Below are 25,668 nucleotides of genomic sequence, written 5' to 3'. Positions count from 1 at the left end.
GTAGTGATGGTATAATCCCGTTACTGTTAGACGAAAATTCAGATTTACTTGCTCAATCAGATCGGGCAAAAGCTGGGACATTTTCAAATTATTTTAGCGAAATCTACTCCTTGTTTATTGTAACAAATACTTGTCCCAATCACGCCGAGATACCCGCCATTGAATCTGTACTGGTGACTGTGAAAGCTGTCCTTCCGTTGATAGCTAACCTCAGACCTAGTAAGATACCGGGCCCCGACGAGTTACATCCACGGTTGCTGTCATCTCTTGAAGACATTATTTCAAAACCGCTCGCGACGCTCTTCAACATGTCCCTTTCACTCGCTTAACTACCTAGAGATTGGAAGGACGCTATAGTCAGTCCTATATTTAAGGACGGTCAGAGATAGATAGTATCTAACTACCGGCCTGTCAGTCTAACTAGCATAGTCGTTAAGTTACTTGAAAAGATAATTCGGGTTAGGTTGCTAAGCCACATAGATTTACACATTCTGTTAGCTCCTGAGAGACATGGATTTCGTAACAAGTGTTCATGCTTGGCTAACTTGCTTATTGCGAGGGAGGATTGGACAGCAGCCCTAGATAACGGTCTGTCTGTCGATGTGATATTCATAGATTTTAGTAAAGCATTTGACAAGATTTCACACGTAGGTCTTATGCAGAAGCTCATGAGCTTCGGAATAATAGGTACTGTACAGAAGTGGATAGGAAAATTCTTATGTGACCGCAGGCAGAGAGTGAGGGTCAACGGAACGCTATCCGATTGAAAGCCGGTCAAAAGTGGTGTACCCCATGGCACCATCTTAGGCCCTCTACTCTTCCTTCTCTACGTTAGTGAGTTACCGTTATTACTTAGGTCGTCAACATTGTTGTTTGCGGGTGATGTAAAAATCTGGAGAACAATAAAAGGTGCGGCTGATCATGTGGATCTTCAAGCTGACTTAGACGATTTAGTTAGATGGGCTCGAGAGTGGGGCTTAGAAATCAATGCTAGGAAGAGTGTACTAATGCACGTCGGTCACGGTAATAGTTACCGTTACACTATTGAGGGTAAACCTGTTCCATGCGTTCAAGAGCATAAAGACTTAGGAGTAGTATTAAGTCATGATTTAAAAACAACTACGCATAGCAAAGCAGCCGCTGTCAAGGTTTTCGTGCGTTATGGTCACTTTGCCGTGCGTTCAAATGCTTTGACGAGATGTTCCGAATTTATTATCCCACCTACGTAAGACCACATTTAGAGTACTGTATCCAAGCAGCTAGCCCATGTCTAGTAAAGGATACTAACTCACTTGAGCATGTCCAGCGTGTGGGAACGAAATTAGTGAAAGGTGTTTCTAGACTCCCTTACGATGAGCGTTTAAAACGCCTAAATCTTTTCCTCTTGTCCTATCGTAGGACACGAGGTGACCTTATACTGGCAGTTCGTGTCTTAAGTTATGATTTGGGTGTTAATATGACTTATCTGTTTGCTCCTTCCAGCACTAATAATCTCCGCGGTCATAGCAAGAAGGTTCATAAACCACGATCTAATAAACTTAAAGTGCGGTCCCGTTTTTCTCATCGAGTAGTCAATCATTGGAACGCCTTACAAGAACAAGTGGTATCAGCCCTATCAGTGAATACCTTCAAGAAGAAGCTGGACATTCACTGGAAAGCAATGTGTCAGGATTAATACAGGTTCACCAACCTACTATCCTTATTACTGAAGACTGAAAACTTTCAGATACTTTTCAGAGGGGCAGCGCGAATTATTGTTGGATATATTCTCTGTTTTTAAGAAAAATATTCGCCATCAGGTGTTTTACAGTCCTTTTGTAAGGTGAGTCATATCAAGTCTCCCTCTGACCTTGTGGTTTGTTTTTCGGATTAAAAGTTTATTGTCGTCGTAGAGACCTTTAAACCAACTTTCAAAATTCAAGATGTCTAGGAGTTCTTCTGAAGAGAGAAATAAGGCACCAAAATGCCCTTTTGAAGTCTACAGATCCGAGGGCGATGCATTTTTAATGAAGAAAAAGTACCTTAAGGCAATTATGGCTTACGATCAGGTATATGAAAGAGGCGTCATTATTTTCAACATAGGCCTTGGATAGAAAAGAAAATGATAGACATTGTCTTCTTAGAAGATCTTCATGTTACCTAGCACTTGGAAATCTGACCAGGGCTTTAAGTGATGCGGATGCTGCACTTGTGGAGGATTCGAATTATTATAAGGTGCCTACTCGAAATTTTCGAGATTATCAATAGTTTAGGCTCTTTATTTGAAGGGACAGATTCTCTACAATAAAGGAGATTTCGAACATGCCCTTGTGTACTTTCATCGTGGACAACAACAAAGACCGGAATTACAAATGTTTCGACTTGGGATTCAGAAGTCTGAAGAAGCTATAGAAAACTCTCTGACAGGTAAATTAGAAAGTTATTCTACAATTCCATTTGTAATCATAAAAAAATTCAAAAGTTTGCTATACAATTCTGGTTTGTTCGATCGGAGCATTCGCTTTGTCTGAGGAGTGGCATCCATAAGTATTTCAGTTTTTGTAAAACAATCAGACTAATATCATTTTTGTCATATGGGCTGGACTTCAATATTATCACAAGTGTTTCAAAAGTATATTACTCTATATCCATCGAATTTGTATGATAAAGACTTTTTCTAACTTAAGATACACAGTGAGCTATGATCAGAAACCTTGAGAAAATATGAGTTCATCACTAGTTGTTGATTGGTATCTGTTTTTTAGAGAAAAAATGTTCTAAGTTTTCGCCATTATGGTGTCCATAGAGTGTTTCACCCTCTTTAGGATGATATTTTTGCTTGAAGACAGTTCAAAGTTTTTGAAGGACACTGAAAAGGAAGATCATGTAAGTAGAATTTTGCAATGCCAGGTGTAAGAGAAAGTGTTAGATCCACATTTCAAATAATCTCGTTGACCGAGTATTTGGTCAGAAAATTGCACCTAGAATTTTTTGTATAGTTGGCCAGTAATTTCTGTCGAGCGTTTTTCAAACTTCGACGAATACTTTTATAATCATTTACAAATAATAACATACTGTTCAATAAACTTTTATACACAGTTGTTATTAGTATTTTGACTAAATTGAAACAACGTAGAATGTGGGACGTAGGTAGACCTTTTTCTTCTTAAGCACATATTTAGTGTTAATGTGAAAGGTCTAACCGTTGGTTGATGTATCATTTAAATCAGAAGTCTGGATGTTTTGTTCTATTGATGTGCACTATAAGCGTTTATAGAGTTATACTAAGAACACATTTGGTTGATATTTGATCAAATGAATAATAAATTGTACTTTTTGAAACTATCTGTTGACAAATAAACGTATAAGACACAAAATCACATTTGAAATCACTTTGAATGAAAAAGAAGTCTTTAACCTCTGAGTTTTTTTTACATTCGATACACTATCAGTAAATCTAAGATCACCCTCCTAGTAGTTTTAACCAACTATATAGTTTCTTGGATGGAAAGTAAGAAAGATAATACTCATTTTTGCTTTAAGAAAGATTAAAGTACAACGCTCTCTAAATATGTCGCCCAGGCTTTCCTTTCTTTTTGTTTATTGCAGGTCATAAGAAAATTAAAATCGGTAGTGCAGGTGCAAAAGGATTTGTCAAACAAATGGATGGTGTAAGTTTTCGTACAAATTACTTCGTATTTCTTTATTGTCTATTCAAATACTTGTGCACTATGAATACAAGAAATAAATCCAACTGCAAAGTATACACCTGTTTTAAAACTGATCTAATGGTATATTAAGTTGTAGATACTATCACTTAGTTCGAAACTTTTAACTATATCCTGCAAAGTGAAAGTTAAACTATTAAAAACTCCAGTAATTAAAATATAAAAAACAAACACAGATCGAAAAATATGTGTCAAACAGTTGATTGCCTGAAGATATGCAGTCAGCTATCTACTGAGTTTGCAAGCTGGAAGCATTATTAGCAGTGGCTGAGATTTTTACCCAATAAAAATAAAATGTAAATCCGATAGAAACCAATATTTGAAATTCGTTGAAGTATAACTAATTTGATCCGTATCCAAGATTAATTTTGCTCTGCATTTTCCAGCGAGGAGTATTATCGGCGGTGATCACTTGAGCGATTACTAAATCTACCTTAAAAGTGTATATACAAATTAAAACAAGAAAACTTAAAAAAATGTAATGAGAAACATTAATATTAAACTCCAAATTTACTGCAAAATGACAATCTTTATGTCCTCAATATTTAATTCTCAGTGCGTTAGGTGAACATGACAATCAAAATCAGAATTTTGTTTCGTTATAATGCAATCAAATTAATAAATTAATATGAAATAGTACTTTAATGATAATCTTTTTTATTCTTTAGTATTTGTTAGACCATACATATCTTTATTCTTCATTATAGGAAGAAAAGGCTCAAGTAAAACATTGAAATTTAGATTTTTGTGTAGATTGTCATTTGATCTTTAGTCTTTTTTATGTTGTTGCATGGTAGTTTACTCTGTCTGTAACTAACTCATAATTATTTTGTTTGCGCTATTGTAAATATTTGGTCAGTATTCTCAGTTGCATGATAATCGTTCAACTCTATTGATATAGTTAGTATAAATGCTCAACCGATTTGTAAATGTTATTTAAAAATGCTCTTCCTTTATTTCGGTATCTTCAGCATAAAAGTTTAACCGGTAACTCGATTTTCAATGAGTCTTCGAGTTATTCATCAGTTTTTACTTGATGCATCCTTTTCCATCCATCCATATTTTCCTTGCTAAGATAGGCGGTTTGAAACTTCCAGCTGTCGTTCCTACTGTAGTTAAATTTGGCTTTACTATTAAGCGTCTTAACATTTATTCACTAAATCGTAATTTCAAGATTTCTTCTGACAACTTCACTTTAGAAAGTTTGGTCATAACACTACCCCTTATACTCGAAAGAAATGTAGCTTGAATCCTATCCTATGAACTTCTGCTTCGTAAATTGGCTGAATTATGTTTTACTATTATTAGTTGCACCTATATTGTATAACCTAAGGATTCATGTCTAGATGCATTACTCTGTTGTACATCCATGAGCTGTAGAATAAATTACTTAAGTCGCAGTCTGGTTTACTTAGTAAATCATGTCTCCCGGAAAACTTTGTGTGTTTTTCTAGTGTTGTCTGACTTTGACCAATAAGAAATCACTAGTAAAATCGTAGTTGATTTCCAACATGAATCTGCTACAGTATATTTATTTGGTTCCTTAGCTATTAATTTTGTTAATTCCACCGGAACGCACTGATGCGGTATGACAATTTGTTGTGATAAATTGGCATAAATAACTACTATTACTGAACTATCGGTCTCTTATTATTATTTCCATTTGTATAGTTTTCGTTTTGTAATTTTCGTTTTACAGAATTTCTGTATTATTAGACTATGCTACTTGTGAGTAGTTCTTATTTTATTGCAGAGTTTTGGTATTCCACATTTCAGTAATTAGGGATCGTCTTATTGCATTCATTCAACCATTTGGAACTATAACTTCTTTTCTTTGTTTGTACTCTAAATCACATTTGAATATGTCTCTGGTCCTACTAATTTAGATATAAACTAGTGGCTTATCAAAAATGGAACCATACACATACAACTTACTGCTAAGGGAGCCCAAGACAATCATATAAAATCAGGTTTCCTTTGGTTAACTTAAAGGCTAATTACAAAAGGTTTTTAAAAAAGTTCTCCAAACCTTTATTAAAAGAAAGGAAGGATTATTTCTGTTACTGACATTGGCGAGGACTGTTCAATCTGTTTATGGTATATATCAAACATCTTATTCACAAAGATACCACTTACTTTTCTTATTTCGCTTCATGGAGGAAGTAACCAATAACTCAAATGTCTTTTGTTTAAAATTTTTTAGAAAGCTAAGTCACGTCAAATAACTCAAAAGTCCAAAAAAGTAACTGGTGACCCTTCTACTGGAGACGGTGATCAAGATAATCAGAATATTCCTATTAATTTGATCCCGAAAAATATGTCTAAAATCATGTTTGGTCCATTATATACAGATCATGAATACCTGGAAGAGTTGTTAAAGCAAGAGTGTAAGCAAATTTATTCATTTCATTGTATAGCGTGTACATAATGTGTTGATTTTTAACACATGATTATTCCTAAGCTGATGCTTAATTTCATGCTTGTTGGGACATATAATTCGCAAACATAACCCTTTCTTATCTTTATTCGTAATTCTGACTGGGAAGCAAGGGAAATGAGAGAAGATTAAGTCAAATAGCTCAAAAAAATGCATCAACTCATAGAGTTACCATCCTTTGGGTAGTTGTAGATTTCCGACTCGGGACTCGCTGGATTATCGTGAGTTATGGTTAAAGATGCTAGGCAACATGTCCATGATTCAGTCACAATGTCTTACATGCATCATTACATCTATTTGTAAATACTGGGTTGGGTATCATATTTTATATCCGACGATCTTATCCGTTTTGAACTGTACTTATGTCGATTTTCTATTTTGACCAATATTCACTTCGCTTATATTTACATAATAATTTACTTTCCTGTTGTGATGGTGCCAACTGAGGTAAATTGAACCACTAGCCATCGTCATCACGTTTTATATTATCTATGACAGATTGACCCATTGTTGAGCAGAAAGGTTATTATTTACATCCGAATCCCTTCCAAGCCACCAGATATTGAATTACCTAAGCTTTCCATCACTTTTAAACTATTTAGATTGATGCCTTATATTATTATATTATGGAATCATTAAATAGTATAGTTTCCGTAGACAGTGTATTATTCATTTATTCTCATTTTCAATATGGTCTAATAAATTTCTAACATGTTTAATGACATTTAACCACCAGTTCATCTACATCTACTTCGTTAAATCGAATAAAACAAGTATTTCACAACAAATATTACATTGTTTAGCTGAACAAAAATGGAAGACTACATATTCTGAAGAAGTACGTAATCTAGCACGTAACGGTATTACTTATTTGGATGAACGATCTAAATTTTGGCATCAAGAAAAACCTGTTTATGCTCGAATGAAAGCTGGAAGATTGAAACCCTTGATAAAACCTCAGCTTACTAAAAAACAACGCTGCCCTGAAATTAATAAAGTATTGAATAGACTGCATCATATTGATAAGTGTAAGTCCTAATAATTTCTTAAAACTAAAATATTTCCCTGTGAAAAATAGTTATTTTACTACAAAAGGTTGCTAGTAGAATGCTATTAGCGATGTTTCAAGCTCAAATGATATTCTAAGATATGAGATGGATTTTTAGGTAAGTAAAACAAAAGTGTACCTTCATCAACTTCAGTTTTACAGAGCACATATAACGTTTGATATTTGTAATCCCTATCTTATAGTGAAACTGATTGACAGAGACTTCTAAATACGTAGGAATTCATAAATAATATGAATCTATATGTCCTAACTCTGTTATATATTTAATATTCATGAACTGAAACAGTTTGGGATGCTTATGAACATACTGTTTTGAATAACAATTATAAATCGTTCACAACAATTCGCAATAATGCACAATAAATGCTTTGTATGAATATTGATATCTCATCAGTCGTTTATGAACTGAAGTAATAAAACTAATGAAACGTTAAGTGCACCTACAATACTCTAAAGCAATAAATTTCGAAAAGTATTTACCAATTAAACACTATTCATGGATAAATTCTGTATATTCAGCTATTCTATGTGAATCACAATTCGGACATTAAAGCAACCAGAGAAATTGGTCTAAATTTGTTCTGTAAAACATTTGGAATCCTCACTTTCTGTTATGAAGTTTTATGTTTTCACGTGAGTTTCGGATTGCTTAATATAATTTAAGCATCCATAAAGACTGACAGATTTTGAAAAAGTTCCAGTGCCATCTAGCATCATTAAATGATAAAAAATCAACCGACTTTAATTAATACATGATACAAGGCTATCATCACTCAATGTCTTTTAGAGGTTCTTGTCTTTAATTGTAACGTATTTAGCTACTTATGCGTTTTTTTTTAAACCGAAGGCCATGAAAATGTGACACAGTTGCTAACCCTATTATGAGCTATCACAATTTTCTGGCCTTGGAGATAGCAAATTTTAATAAAAATTTCCGATGCATAAAAAGTTACTGGTTAAGCGTAATAAAATAAAAATCAAACCAAGTGGGACTCATTCACGGGAGGTAACTCAGTCAGTATAAAGGTTCTAGCCGATTATTTATCACCATATATAACAAACTTATGTAACTTTTTAAATAGCCCTATGAATTCTTTTACATGATAATTATCAGCATTTTATTGACGAAAGATGCAACAAGTATAGCGACAACATAAATGTATCAAGAAAATATTCATCATGAAATCGATTTATTATGAAAGTGTTAAACCCAGGGTCATTGGTTATTGCACTAATCGTTGCCCTACACAGTCAATATTTGAATGTAGTTGCTTTAAGAGTGAAATTCTCAGAAAGGAAACTCTTCTCTGAATTGTTTTTGTTTGTGCACCCCGTGGCAAATAAATGAAGAAACGATTCCAAATAATTTCCAAATGAAAGGTATTATAGTTGTGAAACGTATTGTAAAAATATGAGTTTCAATGATTATGTTATACGTTAATCTGTTTTTAATGAACTTAATATCCAGTGCAACGGGCGCATCAACATGAATTAGCAGTGAAACATGCCGAGAATTTACTTCACGAGGTTAAAACATGGGATTCATCACAGGTCTCAAATTATTATGAAATTTTGGCAAATATTTATTCAATGCTTGGGTTGTCCAATTTAGAATTAGGAAATTATACCGAATCATTGGGAGCTCATCAAGCTGCATATGACCTTGGACAAGAAAATAATTTATCAGAGGTTATTTCCCATTCAATGGATAATATGGGACGTGTATATGCGAAAAAAGGAGATTACGATTCAGCTATTAAAATGTATGTTGAATATAAAAAGATAATTTCTGTTTGTTTACTTAAGATTAACGTAAACGTGTTTATTCATAATAAAAACCAATTTGAACAAACATCTTTTTCAAAAGAATTTAAATCCTTAAAGTGTGAAATCTCCTGTAAAAGACATATTTTGAGAATCTATGTATGAGTAAAAATTATTCGATAAGAAAGTAACATTGAACTAACACTTTTAGGTAATCAAATAAATGTTGACTACAAGCTATTTTGAAACTTCAAGACATAAATTTCCTCGAATATACTCTTTGTTGTTGCCAGATGTCAGTCTGCCTTTTATTTAATAGTACCTAGTTCTACTTACGTGATGACAAATGAGTGCAAAAATTTGAAATTATTGAGGTTAAAAATTTATATGCTTCATACGATATAATAAGGAATATACTGAAGCATATCAAACGTATTTGAATTCGACATGTACAAAAGACCAAACAGACGCCAATTACTACGTAATTGTCGGTCAGTGGAAATATCTCAGTCCTACTGGAAAGTATTTATGATTTAAATCGCAACACAGATACCACTAGTTTTCTCAAAATTCTGACCAATATGAAATAATATTAAAGCAGAACTTCCCATCAGTTTCGTAGAACCCGTTTGCATCCAAATATATAGCACGCTGTCTTGTTATTTAGACCAGTGGTCATTTGACAACGTGACCGATAACATTTGTTCAGCACCACAAAGTATCTAACAAGTGCGAGATTTTTTAATACTCAGTGATCAATGTAAATACTGGAAACAACTCTGAAGTATAATGCTATAATAATAGTGTACCACAAAGTGATGGGAAATGTTCGTGCAGCAAAATAGTTTTCATCATTAGCAATTGACCAGGCAAATTGTGTCTGATATTTATTCATTCTATTAAACCAGTCTAGCGTCATCTAATTGACACTTGGCTAAAATCATGAATGAACATACCTATTAGTGGAATGCATAAAACCAATTAAATGTATTATTTGTAAAAGCACACCGCTTCAACTTCCTTGGTAATTTAGGTAAATATAACTGGATATATTCTTACGAAGTAAACCGATCAAGTTTAAAGTAACTGATCAAATGATCTCACTAATATCGGAACTCAATTCGTCATTTTTTAAAAAATACATTGCCTTGTTATAACTGATCAACCAAACAAACACCACAAATAAAAATGTTACATTAAAATAGTCCAAACTTTTGGTGAAGGTTGCCGTTTTCTGTGTAAGCGTTGAAGCTTTTCCTCACATACACACGTGACATAACAAATTGAAACTCGTACTTAGATTCTTAACATTATTATTTTTGTTAACAGATGGGAAGAAAAACTTGAAAAATGTACAGATGAATTAGATGTAATATGGCTTTGTTATGAATTAGGTCGATGTTATTTAGAATTACAAAAACCAAATAAATCATTCGAATATGGTGAAAAAGGATTAGATATAGCATGTTCAATGAATGATAAACTATGGCAATTAAATATCAATGTTTTGATTGGACAATCAAATTTACAATTGAAAAAACGTCTTGATGCTCAAACAGCTTTTACTACAGCTTATGAATTAGCCAAGGTTGGTAAATAATATATATATATATATATATATATATATATATATATATATATATATACGCATAAATTCAATATATTTCAATATTAAAACGCATATCATTTTATGTAATTAAATCTATATGTCCAATTATTGAATAGTAATAAAGATTATAGTTGTGTGTAACAGTAGCCTAATGACCATTTATTATGCCTATTTAATAATGAGCATTCAATATTCGACTGTTATGTTGTATGTTAAAACTTCACTATATCAATCTACAAGTCAGTCAATCATGTATTACTATTGTCCCTTACCTAAACTTATTCTGTTTGAATGGGTTCCATAAAAATTAATCAGAAGAACTGAAATCAGTTTCATTGTTTTCAAGGTCTTTATATTTTGTTGGACAAATCAATTTGGAAAATCATTGCTCACTTATGGAATAACTAATTTAAAAACTAAATAAGTTAAGGAGTAGATCAAATCTTACAAACCTAATGTAAACTCTTTGAAAAGATATCTGTATTTAATTGAACAAAATGGATTTCTAATGTGATTCATTTTAAATGAAAAAAGATTACAGATTTCCTATCCTGTTCTGTTTAAACCACCATTAAAAGACGTTATTATTAGTTATATATATTATTCTTCACATTAATACTCACAGTTTGTCTGTAGTATTTACAAAACTTACTGTCTTACGTTCCGAACAGTTTAGAAAATTAATTAATCATGCCCAAATTTCACTGAACTGTAAGCCAACCTGTTTTTGTCTATTTATTATTATTTAATAAAGCTGTCAGTAAATTTGAAATGTTAAATATTAATAACAGTTCAAGAATGACATCCATGACCATCTTTCTAAATTATTGGTATATGCTATCTACTTTCGTAGAATAGTTTACATCTAGTTTGTATGATTTAAAATTAGTGTATGTGATCACAGTACTGAATGGAGATAGCGACTGTATTTAACAGAGATTACATCTAGTTTTAAAAGTTTGTTTAATTTTCGCTGATTTACGATATCAAATAAAAAACTCAGATTTAGGGATTTTGGTTCATTATTCAAATTAGTATCAGTAGTAAAAAGTTTTAATAATAAAACCTTGAACCTGAGATGCTACTTGTTTTTACCTAAATGTACTTCAGCTCGTAACCTTTCTCACTAAATTATACATGAATTGTAAAGGTAGTTATCATGAATAAACTATGTGCTGTATTTCTCGGTTCTGAATCAGGTGTATATGTGGTTCATCTTTCCTAAAGGGCGTCGTAGAAATTGTTGAATTTCAAATTTCATCTGACTGACTAAATTCGATTAAACAACTATTGAGAATCTGGAAGCACTGTTTATCTTTTCCTTTCCAATATGGAACACTACGGAAGTGCACGTCCACAACCCCATTAAGGATCGAATTCATAACTTTCAGATCTCTCTGATAGCTCTCGGAATTTAAACCACTGAGCTGTCATACAATGGTTTACATTTCTGACTTCAGTAGGTTAGTGATTTTCTGTGACCATCATTCATTTTCATTGGTAACACTTACTTCACTTCTAACATCATTGACCCCCACTGTTCATGGAAGTGGGCAATACTGAAGAATCTTATAATACGATGAAACAGATGTTCAATGTTTCCCTGACTGTTTTAAGTCCTTTTGTGATCATAAATTTCTGATTTACATTTATCGTCTGTTTGTTTTTTATGGTTACATATTGCTTGAGTTACAATCATGATAAAAGCTTTTGTAAAAATGTTAGTTTCTAGACCCTATAGCTCCTCATATACGAATAAACTTATTGATCCCTCAAATTAAACACGGTCCCGCTTACATAGTTAATATTTTACCAATATCTTAACACTACTAGTCCCAGGCTTCTATAATCATGTACGACAGGACAGGTGTTATACCTCACACATATACTCCTCTTACTACCTAAAACGAATATATATATTCATAGTTGAATCGTCTGATTGGTGGTTATTTGACCTCAGCTGTGCGAAAATAAAGTGAAGTCGTTAGTATGTATTGTATTCTGAAATGTGTACACCGTTGGGGAATCGGCCTAATATCAATTATCAGAACAACTTAAAAAGAAAGTATAGGAAATGTCTCAAAGATGTCCCACTACACTAGAATATTTGTTTAAAAGATAAATCCAGCCACAATCAACGAATAGGAGTTAAAATCTTTTCTTTCATTTATCATGTCATTTAAAAGAAACTTGAAGCTCATGATGCTGAGAAAGCAATATTAGAAGTAATCGATGAATTACAAAGTACCGATCGAGAAATGGATACATACGCATTAACGGATACAGAGGATAATGTTCGATCAGAAGGTGAGAGTATTATCTCACTTATTTTTAATAATTTTAAACATATACACAATACATTTTCATGACTAAATTTCCCACGAATATCTTGTCCTAGTTTTCTTATTCATGTATATATTAAAATTTTAAAACAGCTGCTTTTGTTTTACAATGTTAAAGTAATTTAATGATAAGTAAAATTAACCCTGATTTATCAAGGATTAGTTAGAAAATTACTTCGTTTTCTAATAAGTAGGTAATTTGTACCCAGTAGTTTAAATTATTCTTCAAATTTTAGTAAATTACCCTCCAATTGATCTTAACCAGATATGTGTCATGATAATTCAACCAAATTAATACAACACTAAATACTACTGAATCAGTCAAAACGATACTTCTACTTATGAAATCAGTTCACGAATCTCAACCAAATGGGTTTTAAAATTTCGGACAACTCGTTAGTCTACTAAGTTTATGAACATATCTAAAATACAATTTAAGTACTTACTTATGAAAAGCAAATACTAATTCGTGCTTCTTTGATAAACACTCAAGGATGACAAAATAATTATTATGCTCACCTTTTTATAACAGTGTATCAATCACATTCCATAAAGAATGATTTCAATACATAATTAGATGAGTATAAAATGAATAGGATGTTATGATTACTTCTTCAAAATATTCAATTAACGATAATATTTCTAGTCCCACATCTTTTAATCTGTTGACTAGTCATTCTTGGTATTAAAAAAAAATGAAAAAAATTACATTCGTGCAGTGAAATTACATATTTGATTGAGATTATTCACGAATAAAGCTTCATACTAACTGAGAAATATGTCTGATAAGAAAAATATCGTCAATTCGCAGTGACACTTTTCTTGACGGAGTTTTTTTCAACGGTTGAGATCATGAGTTAATTGAAGCTAGACCACTATGGAAAACCTTGAATCACTGGACGGCCGTTTCGTCCTATTATGGGACTCCACAGCAGTACGCATCCACAGTTTCACCTCGCAAGATTCGAACCTAGGTTTTCCATGGTGGTCAAGCTTCAATTGATTCATGATCTCAACCATTGAAATTACCATAATACGCACAAAAACCCATCTGATAGGAATTTTTTATTTTAAAATTACAATATGAAGTGAACAAATGAAGAAAAATGAATTTGATTAACTGTATCAAGTTATGTTTTGAAACTTTTCTGTCTGATATTATTTAACAATCAATGTTGATAGAGATTACTGTTATAAATCACATGAAAACTAATAACATTCAGGGTATCAGTTCAATGTTGTATGAAAATGTATTACAATCAAACATCGGTAAATAGAGTGTCAAAGATGGAAGTTGAATATAACAGCATTTGAAAAGTTTGCTGACTTAATACATTTTAAAATATCAATTCAATAATTTTATTGTTTAGAAGAAATGAATTAATCGTCAACTGGTTGGATTATGTTGGAAATCAAGAAAAAAATATGTTATTAAGTTAGTCTCATTTTGATTAACTTCTAAGTGCAATACTGTACAGTATGAAGTATTAACCCACGTTTGTTTAACGGTATAAAGTTTTATATACGAAAATTTATTCCATAAACATTATTTTAGAAGACTAATTACCTATTCCTTCTATTGTCTTCTCAATTACCCAACGATTATCTTCCAAATATAACGTTTCCAATAAATTCCATTATTTCCAAATACAATAATTTGAATAATCACGTTTCTCTTGCATTTTACACAATCTAAGATGTATAATAATGAAGAGTGAACATGAAAGTGAGCATGAAGATGAATATGCTGTGCTTAGTTATGCTAAGGAAATATCTAGTTGATAAATTCATTAGTGTTTGTTTGTTTATTATTTCCTTATCCACAAATATAGAATTGTAAATATTGTAATGCTTTATTTTCTACATTTTGAAATCTCCTCACATCACATACCCACTCGTAGTTGGTAGGATTTCTGACACCCATTACGTGTTACTAATTTGATGTGTATTTCTCATGCTTTCTTACCGTGAAAATACTGTTGTTACAAAAATACTCAACAATTATAGGCAGAGATGGAAAATGGCTGGCAGTGGGATCCAGGACGCGCGTTTCGTCCTATTTGGGGCTCGTTAGCTGGGTGTACCTGTATCTCAGAGTTGACGTTCACTATGGGACTCGAACCCATTGCCGTTCGCTTCAGACGCCATCATGTTATCCACTTAGCTATTGAGTCCTGATAGCCATTTGCTTGTGCGATTGAGTGAAGTTTAAGATTTCAGTTCTAAACATCAATGGGAAGATTCAAGTAAACAACATCAAGTGAATTTATTCAACAATTAGTCAACTCAAAATAACTCTAATATCTAGAATATTTACACTTATTTACAAAAATCAGGTAATATAGACTGAAGTGTGCTCTTTTCAACATTCTTTTCAGTTTTATCATCTCAAATCAAATCAATTACTAATCAATAAACCCATGATTTTGTCACTTGACCTCATAAATATTTTTACTGTCTCCGACTTGTAAAACTCTGTAATTTTGACTGCATATTTTGCTTACTTACAAGTAATTAAATGATGTTACGAAAAAAACTAAAGTTGTGATGACGCTGGTTATCAGTCATCCGAAAATTGTCATAATCTGTCATAATAATAATATTTTTCAGTTGAGATAAACAGTAGGAAATATTCAAGCTTTATATAAAATCATCAGACAAATAAATTTCTATGTCTTCACGTAGGTAACTATCATTTTGAAATATTAAGTTATATAATAACTTACGCAGTATACGTATTCGTTTGCATACTGTCAGATGACTAGTGTTTCCACATTTACTCAGTTTTACAGTTCGATAATATGATTCATGTGTTTTGTTTACCAACAATACATGCATCAAATATTATTAAGTGTTAAGAAGAGGAAACAATTTCATAATTATTTCCGATATTGTTGTTGATTTGATTTAAAAATTAATTGTTTCAAATTGTCAATGAAACACAGAGATTGGAGATTGGCAAATTTGGTTAAAACGGATTGAAGCTAATACCAACGGAAATATTTTATCATCTTTTTTTAATGTTTTAACTCCAATTACTCGTGACTAATTTCGTAAAAGTTTCATTTTCCAACTTTTGATTTCCTCTCATTGTTTAGCTACAGTAAATGAATATAATAGTTGATTATGAGATTATGTATCAGCTTACTCAAAAATGATCATCAAGTGACTGAGATTATTTTTATTTTTTTACAGAAATCTGACAAAATATTGTGCCATTTCGAAGTAGCATATTCTATGTCATTGCTTTGTTTTCTAGCCTTTACCATTTTGAAAGTTATTCCGGATGACTAATTGACTTGATCTGATTTCAAGTCCGAATCATTGAAATATAACCAACATTTAACATAGTTCAGAAAGTGTAAATAATGTTTTAGAAAACAATAATCTGTATCGTAGATGTGTAATTAGCTAAAATTTGAAACAACCGATGAAATGTTACGCGATTAGATCCAGTCAATAAAATAATCTAGTTGTCGGTTCTGTGCTAGTCGACACTTATTCCCAGCGTATATCCATCGTCTGAAGACGATAATTTTGCGTAGAATTAAGACCCGTTTTTTTCAGTAACACATTCTGAAATGCTATATTGGTTACTACTCAAAGTTAATCAATGTAGTTGGTAAAAGACTGGTTATGACTCAAATTTTAGGTTTACGGTCGTAAAACTTGGGTAATTTGCATAGACTATTTCAAAAATTATTCTCACATCTAGTTTAATTGAGTTAAAAATATTTTCATTATGAACTCTTGAATGAGTATTTCAAATTGAAGTATATTTTAGATAATGAATTTATTCTTTACTCCAAGTGACATCTCTGTTTAACATTTTGGCTTTTTTTCCTATAAATTATGAAATTTTGAAAAAGATAGGAAATGAATAGTCACTCACAGTTCATTCGTTGTAGTAAGTGTTTACATAACTAACTATATTAAATAACAGCGTATTGCTGTCGCTGAGTTTATGTATTAAAAAAACCATGAGTTTTATATAGGAATAATTGTAAATATTTTGAAATAGGATATCTGATCATTTGAACCAAAAGCATCATTGGTTTATGTAAACAGTTTGTCTAGTTTGATACTTTTTTACGTTATCAGTGATTGTTTTTTGTGTAGTCTACCACTGGTTTTACCAAATCTTGTTTTCGCCTCTCTTCATTTCGCTGTACTAAAATTAAAGTATAACAATTTGGGTCGAAATAAATTTGTGTCAGAATCTGAATTGAATATAACGATCTAACTAATTGTATAATAAACTTAATGTAATTAATAGCTCTATTAAGAGTTTGCATTTTGTTTTTGTGATTAATTCAATCAATTTGTGATTAGTATATATGGGGAATTTCAAAACGGTTAGTGTAATTTAGTGATTTATATTAATTTTACGTCTATTTCATACGAACATCACTTCTTGAAAAACTATAGAACTATACTTATTAGACGTATATACAAATAACCAAAATAATGGTTCCCAATATATTGGCTTTCAATACTCACAGAATGTAAATTCAGCGAGACTATAATTTATGAACGAGCCAATCAGAAGCGTTTGAGCGATTTACAGCGGATTTTAGAGAAGACGTGATCATTGAGCGGCTACAATAAATGGGACTACCAATAAGTCTGATTTATTTGTGACAGCGGTAATGAAATGACTTCTGTACCGTGCGCAGACTACCGTGACAAAGTTGTCTTTTGATGTTATTTATGTTGGAACTTTTTTCTCTCGATCCAGATTGAAACTAAGGCAAATCATGATAACTAATACAAATTGGATAGTAAAAGCACCAGTCACACTAGCTGCAACCTTTACAGATGTTATCGAATGTTCGGCAGTACAATGGTATGTTTGTTGTCGAGATATATATGCAATAAAAAGGACAGGCTTACACCAGTCGTTTGGAGGAGTCGGGAGAATCGTTGAAATAGACGAAACAATAATTAGAAAACGAAAATTCAACAACGAATGTAATATTAAAGAAGACTGGGTAAGTAGCATTTCCACAAATATACCTCACAGATCCTTGGAATATACGACAGGTCATCCAAAAAGGGATCCCTCCAACGGGTAGGAAACCGACAGGCAACGACGATAATACCAATTATACGGGAATATGTTCAGCCAGGCACTATAATATATACAGATGATTGGAGAGCATACAGATGCCTACTTCATTTCGTTATCCACAAGCGCCATTTCGTTGACCCTTCAACCGGAATTCACACTAACAATATTGAAGCTATTTGCTCAAGGCTCGAAATCACTTAAGATTCATTCAAAAGTCTTTCATAAATTTTAATCTCGTCGTAAATTCATAGATAATAAAAACTGTTATAGGTTTTAAGACAATCAAGTAATTTTGTACAGTATTTTAATAAATATCAAAATACATTTTTTTTCTCTTTTTTTAACAAATAGATTCACTAATTTCACGAAGTAAAAATCAATCACCTTATCAAACGAATATTCAATCTACAGAAGAATAATCATTATATCTACTGTTATGCACGAACAATATGTTTTCATCATAAAATGAATTCAAAAGTCTAGGTCTTCTCGTTACTAATTATATATTTTTCCTTATAATCATGATAAAAAGGTTGTATTTTGATTATGGTTACAAATCTTTACTGCTTCTCTTTTTTTGTTTTGTTTCTGTTTTCAAAAAATGTAAGAAGAAATCAAGTTTATTATTTAAACAACGATTTAATACAATTTGTAGTTTATGCATTCTGTCTCTTCTTTTGTTATGTGTGCAATAGATAGATTTTTATTCTTTTGTTGTTGTTGTTGTTCATTTTTCACCGGTTTATGATGATTAATGTTAACATAGATTGATAAGACGTTAGTTAGTAGTCATGATATACTCAATAGAAATATCGTATTTAAAATTTTTAGTTAATTTCAATTACAACACATATCATTTAGAAAAATATACTGAAAGTAGGAAAGAATGTAGCGTTTTGTGTTGTGATCATATCAGTAATCAAAATAAAATTAAGGATCCCAGGTTTTATGGGTAAAAAAGTTGTTTGATAAACATATGACACAATTTACATGAATGATGTTTTGAAATGAATATATCTTTGTTCAATACATCTTGCTACTTTATGTAATTTATGTTGATGCATACGTAAAGGGCAATGGACCATTGAAATGTTAGCCGAAACTTATTAGCAAATTTTATATTTAAAACAGTCAATCCCTTTGATAAATTTGGATAATGCAATGGGAAAATGAAGGTTATCAGAATTATGTGATATATTTGCACAATATATTTACAACAATCTTATGACACATATACTTGTTAAGACATATATAAAAAGTAGAAATGTCGGCTGTATTACCCTATCATTTAGAGGTGAATCGAATGGTCTCATGTTGAAACAAAGACTCAAATTAGTTATTAATAGAACATTTTATGTCATATAACTCGTCATTATCAAAAATTCAAGGTCTACGTTTTACCAAAAACCCAGACAGCTTGTTAGCGGCTGTGTCGCAACCCACTGCGTCTGTCAATTTACATGTATGTTCAGAAACACGTACATAAGGAGGAGCGATCGTGAGGTGCAAGTAAGTGTGGTTGGACGCATACCTACAAAAAATGAAATTATGGAGATCAAATAAAATTATAAGATGGACGAATATCTTCCTTTATTGATAAACATTTGGTTGAGACCGGTTAATATTAAGTCAGCCTTTGTAGTTTTGTACAAAATTGTCAAGGACGTTTACTAAGGTTTATTGAATCCTTGGTTATGCAACTAATGAAACTCCCTTTACGTGTCCATTGACAATTTGTTTTTTCCTCGAACCAACCATGGAAATACTGATTTAATATCCAGCTTAGTTTTCTCATTGTGTACTTTATTATAGAACAAAAGTAAAAAGAATTCAATGAAGGAAATTTTCTTTTTGACGAAACTATTTACCTAAGCTGTGCATTTGTATTCATGGTTGTATGTTAAATATATATCTACAGAAGGGAATTAGGGTCAAGGAGGAATGAGAGGTTAGACGTATCGTTTTAGCATGCAAAGTTTGGGATGAATTGATGGATGGCAGTAGATATGTTTTGATTATACTATTAGCCACATTCCATCTATTCAATAAAAACTTGTGAAGCGATGGCTAGATCGAAGCAATCCGCACAGGATGTACTTCTATCAAGTAAGATCGATCAGAATTCGATCAAAATATCAACGGTGTGATTTATTCTTTGTGTTTTTGAATTCTTACCAAAATTCAACTGAACTATTTGATACAGATTTTATGAGTCGAGAGAAAGTAGTATATTTTAAGTACTATTAATTATTTGAAAACAGCTCAAAATCGACTACTGAACAAAACGTGGAACAAGTTTTCAGCAGTAGACATTTGTGACCTGATAAATAACCCAGTCCATGACCAACAAGACCTACAGTTAATATGATTTATTCAGGCCAACGAATCGCAGACCAACGGTCTACATTTTCAACTGGTGAAATATATCATTATCATCATTAGTAAATAAACAGAATCATTTTTACATAGTTTTTATCAAAGACTACAACTTTACCATCATGAATCTCAAACATAATACTCCTTTGTTTTTTAAATGCTAAAGACACTTTTCATTAGTATACGGATTTGTGCAGGAGTCCCATACAAGGACGAAACAGCCGTCCACTTCTGCCAGGTTTTCAATGATGGTCTAGCTTAGACAGACTCATGAATTCAACTATTAAAACACTTTTCATTATTTATCAGTTATTTGTACATGAAAGTGGAAATACCTATAAAATTGTACACACTTCTTTCAAACATGATTTATATTCTAAGTAGTTTATTTTGAATGCAAGTATCTAACCGAATAAACAAAATTACATAAAGAAATGCATTAGAATTATAAACAGGCTAAAAATGTTCTAATGAATTAGACATTACTTCAGAAAAAAAAACTATCGAGGGTAATAAGTCATTTGAACAAATACCAAACGATTCAAAATGTGCTTTAAATCTGAATAAATACACTTTATTTCTTAACTCAATCATCTATAACATAACTTATTACACTATTTACTTTAAAAACTTATCTATTCAAGATATGACCATATGACTCAGTAATAAAATAATTTGTCCATTTCATTTTGTTTACACTAATTCATATAATTTATACAACTTTATTTTAATCAAAGAAACATTAAATTATCAATATTTAACATATTAAACACATTAAATATTGAATGATTTCAAAAACTACAAAGAAGTTATTGTTTATTGGTGCTATCGGTAAATTCAAACTTGAAAAAAGTTAACTAAAATTTATGCTCAGTTTTCATTTCGTTGTTGTTGTTTAGAATAGATATAAATAAGTATTGTCTAGTGTAGGAGACGGTTTTAATGACCAACTCTTTTCAATGAACATGATCCATATTGATAAATGATTCAAAATGTATATAGCATTACCTTAATGTGCTTTTTAATATTCACTCCTTATCAACTACATTCATTTCACTAAAATTATTTATTTAATTATAATAATGGTAAATATTTTCTGTTTAAGTAAGAATATTTACGTATTTATTATCAAGCGGAAGATTTTAATAATTTACCAATAAATAATTATTAGTTTCAATAAACTACATTGAATGAATAATCTGACCGACTGAAGTGGTTAACTTTCAGATCTATTAACATAAAATAATTTTATTTGAAGGGGTTTTGTGGAGATTTTAGAAATTTCACTAATTGAAATCATGAGTCAATTGAAGGTAGACCACCATGGAAAACCTGGAAGCACAGGTTAGTTGTGAGATATCAACTCACTGAAGACAATGGTGTATGGTGGCACAACTTCGTGAATTGGTTGAAGTTAGACATTAACACCGTCGGATGCCGGCTCAGTGGTCTAGTTGGTTAAGCGCCTGGCGCGAGACCGGTAGGTCCTGGGTTCGAATCTCGCAGGATGCGCACTACTGAGGAGTCCCATGCTAGGACGAAACGGCCGTCCAGTGCTTTCAGGCTTTTCATGGTGGTCTAGCTTCAATCGACTCATGATTTCAATCAGTAAAATAATTTTATCATATAGGTTTAGATGATCACTTTACCATTTTAAAGATAAAGAAACATGTAAATGATATTAAGTAATTGAAAATAAAGAGGAAATATCTTTATTGTATTCGCATAAAAACTAATGATAACTTTATAATGAGAAACTTCTTAAAACTGTGTATTATCCTCTTGATCTTGCATTTCAATATTCAACAGTTTACAAATTTCCATGGACTATTCAACAACAATGGATATTTGAGTGAACCATTAGTTTCAACAACTTCATTATTAGACTCTACAGTTATAAGTTCATAATTATCATGATATTTTGCAAAGGTTAAAATAAAGCATGTACTAATGAATTTGAAAATGTTATATGATAAAAATGGTGAACGTTTGCATCTGTTACGATGTAAATACTTCAATATTGTGTCATTTGTATATTGGGGAGGTTAGTTAATTAAGGTCGGAGTAAAGTGTCCTGTCACAATCCGTAGAATAGTAATATAGGAAAAATGAAAATGCATATTAGGAGAATTTCGTTTTGTCAATTGAGATAATAATAATAATATTATTGTGGGTATGATATGTAATAAGAGGGGTGTTATCAAGGTAATTACGACAGACAAAAGAAGGAATCATGTGAACTGGGAAAGATGGATGTGAAGATTAAGATAGATGTAATCAAAAAACAGAAAGGGGTAAGAGGTTTATAAAATTCAGTCTAGGTATCCGGTGATCCAGTCGTAAGCTAACGTAAAGATAGTGGCTGGATATACCTCTTCAGAATACATAAGTTTGATTTTCTGGAGCTGATCCAGATAACATTGTCTATCTAGAGTAACCGTAATCTAGCTCATTGAGGTATATTTTTTGGAACTTGATATAAGACAGTAAAAGGATAGTGCTGTTGATCGATTTAGTGACTCCTTTTCCCAACCATGCGGGTACATGTTCACGAACACGGAATATTCCTTCATACTGGCGTTTATTTCATTGACTTCCTCAACTGTATTATTAATGTCCAGTTTTTTTCATTATTATTGCTACAAGAGAATTTTGATTTGTTTTAATATTCATCGCATTGTTTTTATTTTGTTGTGTTAATGTGTTATGGAACATTGAGCCAATGTACATCTGTTCCAGGCTGTAAGCAGAGGACGACAAACTGATCGATTAAATGAATATATTCAAATTAACAACAAAGTATCACTAACAATTGATTAAATAAACTAATAATCTTCATGGATCTGAAAATTTTCAAATAAGAAAACTAGTGTTATAACGGTTGGTTTTCCACGTTAATTTACCTTAGACGAATATCTTCAATAGATTCCCTCCCGGTGTCTATACTACGGGACTTCAACTTAACTCAGATCAAGAACACATGATTAGCCTGACTAGAACGTAAATATATTTCCACACCGAAACTCGAAATAATCCAACAACAATGAACAATCAATAATAATAAGAAGAAGAATAGGAGAGTATATAACACATCTAACGCCTGTCAGACTTTCTTCATGTCTGACTAAGCAGACAACCAATCATTATCATTCTCGCCCAGACATCAATTAGCATTTTCTTTGTAATAATGATACTATTATTTATCAGAAGTCACATCATCGACTTAATTTAAATATGATCGCTATAATATTAGCTCTCAAGGAAACTACATCTGAAAATCATGAGAATGTGTATGATAAAAGGATCATAGGCAGATGAAGCCTTAGACTTTGTTGAAAATAAGTCGATTGATGAAAAGACACTAACGTCTATGAAAATGATTGTTTAACGTTTTCACAATTCAAATTATATAATGAGTCATATGTAATGACTTTTGTTTTTTGATTCGTGATTTTACAGGCTAATCAAATGAGTTACATCACTTTGCTTGACTTTTATCTAATTTTATCTTAAAAATTATAAATAATTTCTTTACATATACATTTAATAATTGTTGTTTGAATAAAGAATGTTTTTCACTAGTGAATATTTGAGTGCTGAATATTACCTACATAGAGTTATCCGAATTTATTTTGTTACTGTAACAAAATACTTTAAAATCAACTTACGAACCATGTCATTATAAACTAAAAAAAACTATTTCATCAAAGTTAGACATTAACACCGTTGGATGCCGGCTCAGTGGTCTGATTGGTTAAGCGCCAGGCGCGAGACTGATAGGTACTGGGTTCGAATATCATGATGTGGGATCGTGGATGCGCACTGCTGAGAAGTCTCATACTAGGACGAAACGGCCGTCCAGTGCTCCCGGGTTTTCCATGGTGGTCTAACTTCAATCGATTCATGATTTCAACCAGTGATATTTCATTAAAACATCAAATTATTATAAAATATGTCTGATTTCCATATTCACTACATTCAACAGAATCATGATACATCTGAAGTTAAAACATTCAACTTCCTTAATCGATTAATTACATTATGTCAGTGGTTATCGTTTACCAAGTATTTTGCATATTTAAAGCTCTAAATGTTTTTTAGCAATAATATTTTATCTAGCAGACTTTAATCTTTGCGTTTTTTGCCTGCTTTATTTCAATTAATCATTCTCTAAGTGTTAGGATTCGGCCAATAATAAAATGAGATCAGCTTGGTTTTATGGATAATTTTTATGTTGAGATCAATAATTGTCTAGGCATTTAAGAGTTTATGAATCGAATAATTTCTAATGAAAGTTGAAATTTCGAAAAGGAAAGTTTAGGATTCTACTTGTAAGCCTGCTAACCCATATAATCCATGTTATCTGCTTGAATGGTCTATCAACCTGTTCCATATAAATCATCTATAACTAGTAGTTTGACTCTGTACATAGTAAAGTGTAAGTTTGTTTTGCTGTTGTTCATAAAATATCAATACTACAAGTGAGTATTTAAAAGCTTTGTATTTTTCTTGAAATAAATAAGCGAACTCAGAATTCAGTAAAGCAATTAAGGTGAGAAAAACTGCCAATTACTTTCGGCTCCGCATCACATTGTAACTAAGTTTCATCTAAAGGAAAAACAAGAAGGCTACTTTTCACTGGTTACTAACAACTTAACTGATGTTACTTCGCAATATCTATGAAAATGTATGTTCTGAATCAAGAATCTATCTTTACAAATTCTAAATATTTGTTACTAGACTGTGCTTAAATTCCTTCAAGTAGATACATTCAAACTTTTCTGTCGCTCACACGTTACAATACATTTATTTTATTAAACGTTAGAAGACCAAAAATCATTATATAGAGTAGGAAAAACTAACAATTCAATCTTCCACTACTCAAATATTCATCAGATGATGTGTGGATGAGTATGATTAATTGTTTGTTTAGTCAGACTTGTAGATAGTTTGACAGGCGTTAGATGTGTTATATATTCCCCTATCCTTATTATTATTGTGATTATTTCGCCTTGTTTTCGGTATTTGTGTGGAAGTATATTGACGTTCTAGTAAAGCTAATCATGTGTTCTTGATCTAAGTTAAATTGAAGTCCTGTCGAATAGACACTGGAAAGGAATCTAGTGAAGATATTTGTCTAAGACAAATTAACTTGTCATTCGTAAAGACGAAGAAAATCCGAGCGTTATAACATCAACACAGTTTACATTGTGTCGAAAATAATAATGTCAATATTTCTATCATTATCAAAAATAATGAAGAATGTTATATTCTTAAATGAGCTATAATACGT

The 25,668-nt window shown here is 31.7% G+C and overlaps 1 protein-coding gene across 1 annotated transcript; it reads left to right on the top strand.

Moving 5' to 3' along the window:
• The first annotated feature begins 1,875 nt into the window (after nt 1-1,875).
• TTC25 (Tetratricopeptide repeat protein 25) lies at nt 1,876-18,839 on the top strand. The gene is made up of 10 exons (XM_051218240.1): nt 1,876-2,048; nt 2,083-2,214; nt 2,253-2,406; nt 3,589-3,650; nt 5,911-6,094; nt 6,948-7,172; nt 8,682-8,976; nt 10,307-10,565; nt 12,773-12,893; nt 18,351-18,839. The coding sequence occupies exons 1-10, from the start codon at nt 1,923-1,925 to the stop codon at nt 18,416-18,418; spliced, it is 1,626 nt and encodes a 541-aa protein (XP_051074084.1). The 5' UTR covers nt 1,876-1,922; the 3' UTR covers nt 18,419-18,839.
• The last annotated feature ends 6,829 nt before the right edge of the window (nt 18,840-25,668 follow it).

This window comes from Schistosoma haematobium, chromosome 1 (genome assembly GCF_000699445.3).
Source record: "Schistosoma haematobium chromosome 1, whole genome shotgun sequence".
Taxonomy (NCBI): Eukaryota; Metazoa; Platyhelminthes; class Trematoda; order Strigeidida; family Schistosomatidae; genus Schistosoma; species Schistosoma haematobium.
Note: the sequence above shows the minus strand (reverse complement) of the source record. Positions and strands in the feature narration are given on the sequence as shown.

Coding starts and splice junctions, on each gene's coding strand:
- TTC25 (XM_051218240.1), top strand. CDS start 1,923: ATGTCTAGGAGTTCTTCTGAAGAGAGAAATAAGGCACCAAAATGCCCT. Junction 2,049..2,082: donor CAATTATGGCTTACGATCAG/GTATATGAAAGA, acceptor TTTTCAACATAG/GCCTTGGATAGAAAAGAAAA. Junction 8,977..10,306: donor TACGATTCAGCTATTAAAAT/GTATGTTGAATA, acceptor TTTTGTTAACAG/ATGGGAAGAAAAACTTGAAA.